General features: G+C 42.7%; 1 protein-coding gene across 1 annotated transcript; it reads left to right on the top strand.

Annotated features, from left to right (window-relative positions):
* Positions 1-5,785: 5,785 nt before the first annotated feature.
* Positions 5,786-9,110, top strand: adra1ab (adrenoceptor alpha 1Ab; the record flags this gene model as incomplete). The annotated part of the gene is made up of 2 exons (XM_083670022.1): positions 5,786-6,722; positions 8,563-9,110. The coding sequence occupies 2 exons, from the start codon at positions 5,786-5,788 to the stop codon at positions 9,108-9,110; spliced, it is 1,485 nt and encodes a 494-aa protein (XP_083526148.1).
* Positions 9,111-13,929: the final 4,819 nt, after the last annotated feature.

Genomic DNA, 13,929 nt, shown 5'->3' with positions numbered 1-13,929 from the left:
TACTTCCCATGGCGGGTTATGCCATCCAGAATTCTAACAGAGTAGGTAAAGGTTGCTACTCTCAAAACTAAAGCACGTCAAAACTTGAGATTTGTGGCACGGTGGCACCACAAACAGTTGAATTGATGCACAAAAGTGTTCCTGGAGGAAACCATTTCTTCTCTTAGTGTATCTCCGGAGGGTTTGACATGAAATCAGTGCCCTCATCTGTTGACCATCTACAGAGTAACGCACAATGCCTGCAGTTATATTGTTAGGTGCAGTCTACTGTCGTATAGTATGCACCACAGGGTGTATCTTCCTCAATTGCACCTTACAGAGCCTATGCTTTGATCAAATGAAGAATGGACATTTTGACTGTGCAGTTACCTTGCATCTTGATTTCTCTTAGCTAATGCGGGGTTACAGTTCAGTCATACCTGATCCAATCATACATTATGTACATATGATGTATCCCATGCATTTAAATCTTCAGCCTTCAGCATTGTTATCTTTTGGTTGTAGTACAGAGACAAAACACATGCATGCGCGCGCACGCACGCACACATACACACACACACACACACACACACATATATCCATGAATGAACTTAACATGGTAATTGGGTGGAAGTTGACCCTTATCTCAGACAGGATCAGAGTACTCTGACCCAATCAGTCCTTTTATCAATTCTTACCTTTTATCAATTCAAACTTAACCTATAGTTAGAACCAAGGAAACAGTATAGCCAACCCTGACCACCACACAGAAGGAATAACTTTCAGTGAAAACCTACTGCACATGTGACTTGATCAGACTAGGTCCTACAGCATGTGAAATGTAAAAGAAAAGAAGACAACTATACAGGTGACGTTGGATATTGGTAGGGATGGGGGAGGTTAGGGGTGGTCTAGGGCTTTACTGTATGTGCAGCTAGGCTCAGCGTGAGCGAGAAAGATGCACGTAAAGCCCAGGACCAGATCTAGGAGGGGTGGTGCAATCTCAGTGGTTGGATATCTGGACAAGTGCGCGTCCCGAGAGATTTCATTTTCTCTAGTACAGCAGCGTGGCAGCAAGACGCCTCAATTTACAAAGGATGTGGGTCTTGGTAATGAAGACTGAAATCAAATGCAGTCTTTCGATTTAGTTAATGTCTGATCTATAGACAGTTATAATTACCCTGGCTGCACACTTTGATACTTTTGTGCAAAGGGAGGAAAAAGGTAAGCATTCACTCTTCAATATCATGCGCTCTGAAATAATGTGATTTGGTAAATGGGCTACTTACTTTTTTTCACAACGAACTCTGAAACTAAAACACTAAAACTGATGGTTTAGTTCTTTAAAACTAAAAACGATTGCCGCTTAAGTTAGCACTGTATTATTATTCTCTGTATTGTCTCTGTCTGAGTGGAGCTCACATTTAAATAGTTCATGTTCCTTATGCCTCTATTTGATACATTTTTCTCAATAACAGTGCTTGTCAGTTATCCACTCAGATGATGTGTAAATCTGGTCGACAAATACCCAGATAGAATATCGCCAAAATGTATTCTGAACCATTTTCCAATATTTTTTCAAATACTATCTTGAGAAGAAATTGACGAGTAATTCAGTTGGTATGCTTTATAGGCTGAGCGCTGAACAAGCCATTTGCATTTGCGAATTTCCTGCATCGTCGCGACATCATTGTTTCTAATTAGGAACTTTGGCATACCTCAAATAGAATGATGTTATCAAACAATCAATCAATTATAAAGTCAGCATGAGAATAAATACTTTATATAAATTATTTTTCATAACATAAATATTTTGCCAGTCAAGAGCTGTCCTGGTCACTGGTCACATACCGAATGAGTGTTTCCACATACATTACCCAATATTTACCTGAAGCCTTATGCTAGTACTTTAGAGCACAAGAAATAAAAAACATTAGTACATTAGTAATCACCTAATGTTTGTTTGACTTAGTGGTTTGTAAATATCAGCAATAGTGACCCCCAATCAATGGTTCAATTAAGGATTAGACTCCCTTGAATGTTTTACCTTTTATCAAAGAAAAGAGTACAGAACAAAGTCAATTCAGCATTGGAATGACAACAGTTTGTACAGCATAACTAAGTCCCAAGCGTTTCATAAGAACCAGGTGCATGGCATGTGAAGCTATGCAGAAATTAAGATTGCCTCATGTACATTTATTGCAGATGGAACATCATTCCCCTTTCATCATTTTTTGACAAAGACAGCTGAGAGAACAGCTTGTATCCCTGACGCATAGGACGATGATGCATGTTTATGATAATAACTTTGGACTCTCACTCCCAAATGATCCTATACTGAGGATACCTGTCATTCAAACACCTGCGTCTGAGAGACACCACTGCTATATTTGTCATTGCCTGTATGTGCAGTAGGGAGAGATAGGCTTTGTCTTATAATAGGTAGTTTGTCTTATCATAGGTAGACTGTCTCACATTTGTCTCACTTCTCTCCTAATCAAGCTTTACTTATACTGAAACTTGAATCCAGTGTTTGGTCTGCCTCATCATTAAGTATAAATAAACAGTTTCTCTCTTCCATCTCTCTCTCTACAGTAATATGGCATTGGATAATAATTTGCTGCTTCTGTGGGACGAGTGTGATGTGATGAGTTTGCTCTCAGGTCAGCACCAACCCTGTTCCGGAATTTGATATCCTGCTTAACAAAAAGCTAGGCTAATTGTGATGTTAATTTAATAGATATGATTGGCTCACATGCTAGCCATAACAAAGGCAACAGTCTGAACAGAGATGTGGCTGATTTGTGGGGGAGGTTTCTTGAATGGCACCACACTGTCTCATAACTCATCTTGTAACGTAGTCATCTCGCTGCCACCACATGAGTTAACGTAGTCATCTCGCTGCCACCACATGAGTTCAGCAATATGTCTGTGTTCAGACATTCACAGCCAGTTAGAACTACTGCTGTAAGCCTACTCTCACCATGGCACATTCTGCTGTTCACTTATTGGACATCAATCAAAACTGAGTAAGTTATAACACAATCAATACTGTGAATCGTATATCAGTATGGCCTGATTTTGTCACTCAGCAGGATGACAAAGATTGCTTATAAAGCTTTAAAGCGCAATCATTTTTTGAGTCACCATGTTTTCCAAATAGTTCAGGTGTGTACATGAGAAAATACTGTGACCAAAAAATACTGTGACCCTTGTTCTCCAAAGTGGTGCATCTTCATGTTGATTTTGGATAAGGATATTTCTCGCCTGAAGGATCATTGCGTGACTAAGAGAGGGAAGCGATGTGAGAAAGGACACAGAGATAAATTAGAAGAGATTGGGAAAGGGGTGTGTGAACAAGCAGATAAATGAGGAGCTAAAGGCTAAATGTATGGATGTTGTTCAGAAAGTGGATGGTAGTTTAGCTGAGCAGTACAATGCGGCTCAGGAATGAAACAGGAATCTAAACACATTACAGATACAGACATTATTCATTAGTGGTATATCACCTCACGGGATTCCTATATCAAATGCACTCTGCACAGTGACAACAGACCCTGAATCTGAGCCTTCTATGATAGAACAGTGAGTCCTCAAGGTCCTCATGGGCACTTAATTGTCTATAAGTAGATGGCTCTGTGGCTCTAGGTTGTCGTGATTACCTTAATAAGTTAAAAATAGACTCTGGGATATGACGTTGATAGCAAAAACGAGTGGGGCGACGCTGCCAGAGCTGCAACAGACTAGAGAATTTACACTGTAGAGCTGAATGCGATTGGCACATGCGCTTTGTCGTCTTATGTCGGAGGGCAGTGAAACGAGTGGACGCTTTCGCTTGCTCTTGTTCACTACAACATCTTTGATGAAGGTTGCCCTGTTTTCACAGGTGTGACGTCATATACCAGAGTCTACCTTTAAGGTTGGTCATTTCTGGTGGGGAGAGGGTACTGCACATTTAATGATCTCCAGTAGTTCAGGGACTTGAGTTAATCAATCCACTCTACTGTCGGACAACTGCCTGTGAATGTTTAGTTGTCTCGGCTGTTCTAATTTTCAATGTATATGAACAGATTTACCAGACAGTGTTGGTACAAGGTCAGTGTCTATTTCTCTCTGGACTGTTTCTTGGCAAAGCATACTCATGTTGATCATAGTGGTCTCATACATTCTATTTATTCCTCCATCTAAGAAAGCTCTAGAATCCCAGCCACCCTTTCTTACGTCATCTCATATCATATTATATCACGCCCTCTAGCCATCAAAACAAAAGCCTAAAAGCTAAGATAAAATCAATCTTTCCGCCTCATTGAAGCTGGTAAAATAACACTGCCTTTGATCCTGCAGCAGGATCATGTGAACAGCATAGTGATAGTGTTCTGCAATGGCTCTAATCACTAGCCCTTTTCATAGCCGACTTCCCTAAACATTTATCTCATTCAGTGACATCCCATATCTCCAACACGTACAGCCAGAGTGGTACTGAGTGGAATTATCATTCCCCATGCCCTTCAGATCTGTAATGCACAGCCCCCTCTGTGACGTTCAATTCCTGGCCCTGTCATCTGGACGATGAGTTACACTCTAGAGCCTGTGCCTTTCAGACATAGCCCTGTTAATGAATCCTGCACGTGTTCCAGACACATTTATATGCCCTGGGCGAAAATTAACTTTTATCCATACATTTTCTGTTTAACATTTATCCATACATTTTCTTAACCTTTATGCTTTGCTGGGTCCTCGTAACTTACACATCTTCACTACCGATGGTTGTACAGCCTGACTGTGGTAAGGTTTTATGCATGGGGTGTCAAACAGACTGACAGGGTTTTTATGTTATGTTGATGAAAAGCAAATAGAAAGTACTTCTATCTGTTCAGTCATCCTGGAACTGTGTTTTCTCTGTAGCTCTGTAGTTAATGATGCATGAAGTCAGGCACATTCACATCGAGACGATGTCTTGGGGGAGAGGATATTACACAGTGTGTCCCTTCACTGTAACTCAAGCTAAGCTAAGCTCTCCTAAACCTAAACTCATTATGTAAATGTGTGTGTATATTCAGCACTTCTGTGTGTGTGCGTGTGCGTGTGTGTGTGTGTGTGTGTGTGTGTGTGTGCAGGTATGACATTTTTACACCACAACGTTTTTGTTGCAGTCTAGTGGTTTTCAACATGATCACCCTCAACATGGGGTCACACCCTCTTAAGTGATGGATAATGACACATAATTGTACTGAGACCCAAGGCGTATTCTCCACATCAATCATGTTTGTAATCAGTGAACATTTTTGATCATAGGGATTAAAGCCCTGCAAGCTGTCTTGTTGACTGATCTCTTGTTTTTCCCTGTGTTTTTAGTGGGACTACTCTTCGATGAAATCATCTGTCCAACAAGTTTCGACCATCAATCTCAATCCAATCCATTAGTGAGAGGCACAGAGGTGACACCGAATTAACACCAGAATATGTATCAGTTTGAATTGTGTTGCATAGCACTCAGAAACCCCTACAGCAGTCTAACTAAACAGACAGAAGACGCGGCAGGCAGCCGCAGAGCTGATGATTAATCGAGACCATGACCTGTCAGTGTATTCAAACATCCCTGCCAACGTGAGACATACAGCCGCTGGCAAGGCCTCCTGGCATCAAGTATCAGTGAGTGACGACTGGCGTGAAAGGGAGTCCTAATCGGCAGAATCCAGCTCTGCAGCGGAAGTTTGCGTGAGGTTGTTTTGACAGGTATTAACACACAAAAAAGACAGTTAACAGATTGATTAACCCTTTAAAAAAAAAAAACTTCAAGTGAAACATGGTGCCCTCAGATGAGAATGTGAGCGCTCCCTCTGTCTCAGAGAGCTGTCCTAACTGCAGCTCCTCCTCCTTCCCAGAGATAGACGTTGCCAAGGTGGTGGCTCTGGGGCTGGTGCTGGGGATGTTTGTCATCTTAGGGGTTGTAGGCAACATCCTGGTCATCCTCTCGGTGGTGTGCCACCGCCACCTGCGATCCGTCACGCACTACTTCATCGCCAACCTGGCGGCGGCCGACCTGCTCCTGAGCTCCACCGTGCTGCCCTTCTCGGCCACGTTGGAGGCCCTCGGCCGCTGGGTGTTCGGCCGGACGCTCTGCAGCGCCTGGGCCGCCCTGGATGTGCTCTGCTGCACGGCCTCCATCCTCAGCCTGTGCGTCATCTCTGTGGACCGCTGCCTGGCTGTCAGCTACCCGCTGCGCTACCCAGCCATGGCCACCGAACGGCGCGGCGCCATCGCGGTGGTGGCTCTCTGGTGCCTCTCTGCTGCCATATCCGTGGGGCCACTGTTTGGCTGGAAAGAGCCCGATCCTGAGGACGAGACCGTGTGCCGGATCACAGAGGAACCGTTTTATGCTATTTTCTCAGCGCTGGTGTCTTTCTACGTGCCACTGGCTGTCATCCTGGCCATGTACTGCCGGGTGTATGTGGTGGCACGGAGGCGGGGCAGGGGGGGGGGCCCGGGGGGGGGCCCGGGAGGGAAGAGGGAGGGGAGGGAGACGGAGGGGGTGATGCTGAGGGTGCACCGGGGGAAAGCCACTGTCGCAGAGGTGCAGGAAGAGAAGGGAGAGAACGGGACCAAGAGGCGGAGATACACAACCTGTGCTCTGATACGGCTGCTGAAGTTCTCACGTGAGAAGAAGGCAGCCAAGACTCTGGGCATTGTTGTGGGCTGCTTTGTTCTCTGCTGGCTGCCCTTCTTCCTGGTTTTACCTATTGGTTGGTATTCCGCAATGCTCTTTTCTTCTTCCTATCTGATGCATCTGTGTTTTTTTTAAGAATTATTATTAAAATGATATGTATCATATGAAAATTACATGGAAAATGGATGTAAATTAGAGCCAGATCAATTGTCATACCATTATATCAGAGCAAATGGCAACAGGGAAGTTGGTTTTCTCAGAAGGGGAAATAATCCCTTGATTTACTCACTACATGAACCTTCCACTGCATAGAGAGTGATTGCCAATGGCCTCATATTGTGTCATTTTCTTGTCATGGAAGCTTTCCTTGCAAATCTCTGAAAATATACCCCACCATTCAAATCTACTGAACTGTAAAATGGTAAATCCTACCTCTCAATGGAAAAGTGCTGTGGCAAGATTGAATGGAAATGAATGTATTGATGGAGAGGCAGAGAGGAGGGAAAAGGCAAAGGGGCTTATTTTCTGCATGTTTACTTTCTGGCACAGCGAGCCAAAAGTCTATTAGGAGCCTCAAGCAATGCAAAGGAAAGTCATTGTTATACGAATGGTAGTTGCAGCTAAAGCTGTCTTTAGTCTTATCAGTCCCTCACTCATTTGAAAGACAATGAGAGGACATTACATTTTCATGCATTACCTAATTCTGAAATCTTCATTTATATTGTGACAATTTGAGAGATGGAAGATTGAGAGGACAGATATGTGATCCTCTGATCATAGACAAAACCAACGTTGCTGTGAAGTTGTGAAGCTGTCATCAGCGCTTTCAATAGCCTCAATGTCCTCTGAGAATGTGATTGATTACGTTCAATATAATGGCTACACACAACAGCGATTTTACTATCCCTGATTAAGTAGCTGACAAATGTTGAATGTAAGAGGATAGGAGATTGGGGTCTGACTCATCTGCTGCTTATGAGCAGATTATCAGTGCATGTAATGACATATAGATTTAACCATCCTTTGTGTTGCTGCTGAACATACATGTTGCTTGTGTTCTGCGTGTGCTTTCAAAAAGATTGATGATTTAATGTATTTCATAATGGGCAGTTCAGATATTTTAATAATTCATGGCTATATTTTTTGTTGTCTTATACTTTACAGTCCATGACATCATCGTCTTGGGCTGTGTTTCATCAGGAATTCAATTACTGCCAACATAACATAGAGCCAGTAAAATACCAGAGCAGGGCGGAATAGGTTTTTACGCAGGGAAGTAATGGAATGAACCTGAACAGTATTCCATATTTTCTTTTTGAAAGCCATTCTCAACAACAAACACAAGGGCATGAAGCTGTGTAGTTTGAGCTGACACTCTCAATCACCTCTCAGGTTTCCAAGACAGAAAACTATTCAAAACTGTCTGTTCATTTCTATTGAAACAGACCTTCAGGCCTCGAAGCACGATATATATGCCCGCTTTCAACTGATGCCCCTGAGAATGTCAGATTAAGGGAAGGAAAGAGTTCAAAGACTAAAGACATTTAGAGAACAACTTTAGAAAGGCTTTCAGAGTAACAGCGGGTAAGCAAGTCTGAGTGCCTGGAATTTAAAAAAACAATGTAAAAGTGCTCACTCTATAGTTAGAAATGGTTATTCAATGCAGAGAATGGTCAACAGGACATTTGATCTCTGTTTCCAGCCCATGAAGCCAGTGATTTATGATTTAATGTATATGGACAACTACTGTATGTGGTAGAGACCAATAAAACTGGTGTGTGTGTGTGTGTGTGTGTGTGTGTGTGTGTGTGTGTGTGTGTGTGTGTGTGTGTGTGTGTGTGTGTGTGTGTGTGTGTGTGTGTGTGTGTACATGCACGTGTGGGTGGGTGTGTGTGTGCATGTGTCTGTGTCCACAGGCTCCATCTTCCCATCTCACAGACCCTCTGACACCGTCTTTAAGATCACCTTCTGGCTGGGCTACCTCAACAGCTGCATCAACCCCATCATCTATCCCTGCTTCAGCCAGGAGTTCAAGAGAGCCTTCCAGAACATTCTGCGTTGCCGCTGCTTTAGACGAGAAAGGAGAACCATCAAGGGGCTGGGTCATTCATACAGTCCCAATAAGGGTCCAGGGTCCCTCCTCAGATCCACAGTCCCTCCTCCGGCCCCCTGCCCCTCCACCCCCGCCACCCAGCCTCTTGGTGCTCCCTCCCCAGCCTCTGATCCCTCGTCTGGCTGCTGGAGGACCCTCTCTGGCTCCTCGTCCTCAGTGGGGGTGGGTGTGCCAGGTAATGCCCAGAGTGCCCGGGTCCACAGTAAAAGCCTGCTGAAGGCCTGTTGCCTCACAACAAGTGAAAGCCCGCCCCCGCTGGATGCCCATCGTCTGAACCCTGCACCCCCTGCTGCCACATCTCAAACCAGTGTCCATCTGCCCTCCCTGAGGGGAAGAGGGGAGGCTGTGTGATAGAGAAAGCTAACCAAGCCACTTACCTAGAAAGTCAATGTCCCAACATTGTGGAAAAAACAAGTGAGACTCGTATTGGAGTTAAGTTATGGCATCTCTGAAGACATGCTAGAGTCATTGAGTCCCTGCCTTGAGGGAATTCTCTTGAAGGGTCAGTGGCAATTGAGTAAAAAAAAATACAGTAAAAAAAGGGTTTAAAAAAAAAAACACATCCCTATAAGTTCAATGGAAAATGTGTTGTTTAGAATGTGTTGTATGTAACTATCTCTTTAACTACCAGTTGAATCTTGTGCAACCCTCCTCTGTAAAAATGATAACATGCCATCTAATTGTTTTACCTGCGTCACTGTGAATCATTCCATAACCTCGTGATATGAGGAGTACAACAGAGCTACGCTGCTATAGACACTTCAGATGTTCTCATTTGTTCATGGCCTTGTCAGGTCTCAGGCAGTCTGAGACAACTGTAATACTGCACATTATACGTAGTTGCCATTCTTTCCCTCTGTCTGGAGAAGTGAACAGGCCTGGAATGGACATACTGCCATCTTGTGTCAAAATAGTGTACTACCTCCAAAGAATTGTCGTGCTCTGTATTGTTGGGATTTTTTGAGTTGTATAGTACTACAGTATATGAACTAGGTAGGCTCAACTAATAATAATTAAGTGCATTATGCACTGGGTCATTCTATTGAAATGGTGCAAATTGTGTCCCCAGTCAATAATTAAACATTTATTTATGTAAAAGAGATAAATGTCCTTTTGATATTAAATTAAGTCATGTTGTTCTGAGTCAATAAACAACATATTGATTTACCCATGTAATATAAAATCTGTGTTTTATACCACTGTCTATTGTGAGCTGGATGTCCCCAGCCATGGGTCCTAAAATTCATGTTGAAAAATAAAACAATTGAAGATTTTTATAACTTTTAAATCTATATGAAATCAATGAAACATAAGATTCTTTGATAAGAAATTGAAATATGAAGATATATTTAACAGATTTAAAAAGAATTTGAGACCACTTTTGAAGTCACTACCGAAACACATTCTGTTCAGCTCCAGATTAAATATGCCATAAACTACAAGATTGAAGCGATGTCAGATGTGTGTCTAACCAAATATTGATATGATAAACAATTACCATATTTGAAACACTGTTGTCACAACTGCAACCATGATGTCACTCCCGAAACGGCAGTTATAATGCAAATAAATTAGTGAAAATGTTTTTTCAATATTTCTTGTTTAAGGCTTTGTAAAATAAAAACTGTAATTTATAGAAGAGAAGATGGGGATATAATCTCAGAAATACACTTCTAACACAGTGATAAAGAAAGTTGAAATGATGTCAAATATTTTGTCTTTATTTAAGTTTGTTTCTCTCTGTTTAAGGGAGTCTCTAATTGTAGAAAATAGAATTAAAATGAATGGCTATAAATGTGTTCAGTTAGCAGATAAAGAGATCCCTGACACATTGCTGATCAGATAACGGTATGTGTTGAAAGATTCTGAATATTTGAATTAAAAAATGTTCCCCTACCCCCAATCTCCACCATTTTTCTACAATGACCCACATACTGTAAGCAGGGTTGAATAGGTATTACATTCAGAATACATTTTTAAGTCATTTAAGTTATGATACATTTTAAAAATGGGTATTCAGAATACAGATACTAAAATACTTTTACTAAAATTCTTTTTCTCAATCGATCTCACAACATTGCTGCTACTCTGCATTGCTACACAGTAGCTGCTCAGCTGAGTGAAGATGAAGACATGTGGATCTGTGTCCACCTGACTGCACCATGGCTTTTCCACACGGAGTGGCTGACCCTGACAGGGTGAAGGTGAAGGTGGAGGAAAGCCCAAGTTCATTTAGTGGTGCCACCAGTACCGCTTTAAAGTCAAAGATCTGGGCAAAACCTCCTCTCACGGATGCTGTATCGTGTGGGCGCTCGAGTCTGTTGAGAGAGACTAGACAAAACTATGTCTGTCACATGTCAACTTGTTTCCCAGCTACTAAAACAGAAGAAGACTCTTAGTCAGGGTAGTTAGTGCTGAAGCATTCACAGCATTCACTTGTCCTGGGTCATTTGAACTGCAGCCATGAAATCAGTTCACTTTTATGCTGAATAGAACATTCTGCAAGGTCACCCCTATTTTACAAGCTGACAGTATTTTCCAGTGACATTATTTGCATGCCTCTGAGAATATTTCCTATGAAATATTTGTTTACTGTGTCCATACTTCTTTGAACAATTATTTTCTGTTGTATTGAGTGCTCCTGTGTACACATGTCTCCTGTGAGCCATGTCTTCAGTATTCAGTACCTGAATACATTTAAAAATATATTCTATACAACCCTGCATCATGTTTACGTTATCTTACATTATCATGCATTTACAGTTGTTGAAATAAATGGTTGACTGATTTTGGTGTTTAACCTGTAACTGTCCATGTAGATATTGATATTCTCCTAGAGTAATCTGAGGCTCATACTGTATAACACTAATATACCAAACACCAATCCTCTGTGAACACAAAAACAACCCTGTTATCAAGACTGAGAGGTGAAGAGAAAATAAATTGTACCTCATGAAGTAAACACACAGCATCTACAATCGTAAAAAAAAAAAACTGAGATTTGTATGTATGTTTTTTATTTTTTAATTCTTTGAAATCATTTTTTTACATCACCATCCATGGGATTTGACACTTTCCATAGAGAGCAAGCATCCTCAAAACCCCACAGCCATCAAGACAAACACCATCACACAGATTCACTTTCACAATGGGAGGGGGATTGGGGGGGGGGGAGTACAGGGGTGCGGGGGGCGGGTTCAACAGCATTAGCAACCTCAAACCTAAAGCTCCTCTCTCAATCTGCGTTTCGCTTACATCACATATTAGCGTGGCATAGAAAAACATCCAAGAAGGAATGTGTGTGTGTGTGTGTGTGTGTGTGAGTGAGTGAGTGTGTATAATATATAGATGGAGGGGACGCAACTGCTGACAGCTGGTTTATAGTATGCTTTAGGCATGGGAGCCTCAACACAACAATGTGTGCATGGTAGTTGTCTGTGGCCTTCTAGAGGACGTCTGTGTGTAATTGCTATCATGTGAAGCCTGTTGCTCCTTCTCAATGACGCAATTCAGGGCCCCGGGATTGTGGGTCAGCAGAGGCATGTGGATTCTACCCAACTAGCCAGAAGCTAATATACAAATGGTGAAACACTGAAACGGGTGGAATCTGCAGCAACGGTTTCCGTTTCAGAAAAGGAGGATAGGAAGAAAGACAGAAAGAAGGAAAGAAACAGTGTGTGTGTGAGGAGTTATATAGTGTGCAAGGCTTTAGTACAGCGAGTCTGCTGCGGACACACTGTTTTCCTAATAGCACCAGGTCCAGAGGAGTTGCTAGGGGCAACTTCCGATCTGACAGGCGTTACCATGACAAACAAAAAAGCGGGGCCCAGGGTGACTCGAGGGCCCTATCGTCATGGCAACAGGGGGGAAAAACAATGGAAGAGCCAGAAAGAGAGAGAAAGAAAGGAGGAGGAGTGGGGTGGAAACCAGCAAAGACATACTTTTAGTCCCAGGAGAACGCAGACTCTCCTCGCTGCCAAATCGTATTTGTGCTCAGAGAGACAAATCGGAGAGGAAAAAAAAATCCAGTCTATGGGAATAGAGGGATGAATCATTTCAACCCTGCGTCAACCCTCCATTTGAGAGATATGCATTCCAACACCAAGCAAGCAAATGGGAGACTCATGCTGAAAAGATGCCAATATACTGGCCAGGGTTTTCCATTGGATTGAGAAGAACAACTTGAGAGTCAAAAAGCTTTATATTGTTAATGATCCAAGAAATAATAATGATAACAAGAATGATGACAACAATAATCAAAATCATGATAATCAGAATATCTCAATGAAAATCATACAAAAGAGAGGAGGCAAAGGTCGACCAAAGTGAGTTTGTCCTGTATACATGTAGGGACAGCTTTAGGCCTGTCCTCCCAGCCCTGACCAGGGTGGACTGATACCTGTCACCTGAGTGACAGCCATACAGACCTCCATACCCCCCCTAATCCCTGCCTCATCTCATTCCCCTAATCTGGAGGCTAAACCTTCACACAAACGTGACAAACTTTCATTTCCCTGCTATGGATTCCTTGAACACAGACACAATTTCTACCCCTGAAAGACACGGTCTCTCCGCTTTCTACCAGCTTCCTAGGAGACCTAGATGGGGCCAGGAAAACCAGAGGTCCAAACCACATGCACAGCGCTGGAAGGACACACTGACACCACTTGTTCTGTGTCTGCATGTGTCTGCGTGTGTCTGCATGTGTCTGCGTGTGTGTGTATGTGTGTGTGTGTGTGTGTGTGTGTGCGTACGTGTGTGTGTGTGTGTGTGTGTGTGTCAGCAAAGCGAGTGTGTTGCTCTGTGTTGAGTCATGGAGAGGAAAAGGTGAACACTGCAGAACTGTGACTTAGGCCAAGATCTCTCCGACATGCAAGTGAAGGAAGAAGAAACAGCTTGAGGACTACTTTGCTTAATGCAAACCAGACCGTGCAGAAAGAGTGAGAGCGTACGACTGTTCGTGTCGCTCCTGGACGTGTCTGAGACCAGAGGAGTAGTGAACCGCCCCGGCAGGACCTATGAGCTCCATCCCTCACACATTAACACTGCATACTAGTTAGAAATACATTATATTATGTCTACTTTCAAGCATAAATGTATAAGTGTTCAGCCCTTCAGCAACTACTTACAGAATTACACTAAATAGCAGTAACGGCGGTTAAAAACATTA

The sequence above is a fragment of the Argentina silus genome, assembly GCF_951799395.1.
Source record: "Argentina silus genome assembly, chromosome: 5".
NCBI lineage: Eukaryota > Metazoa > Chordata > Actinopteri > Argentiniformes > Argentinidae > Argentina > Argentina silus.
This window is presented reverse-complemented; position numbering and strand designations above follow the sequence as displayed.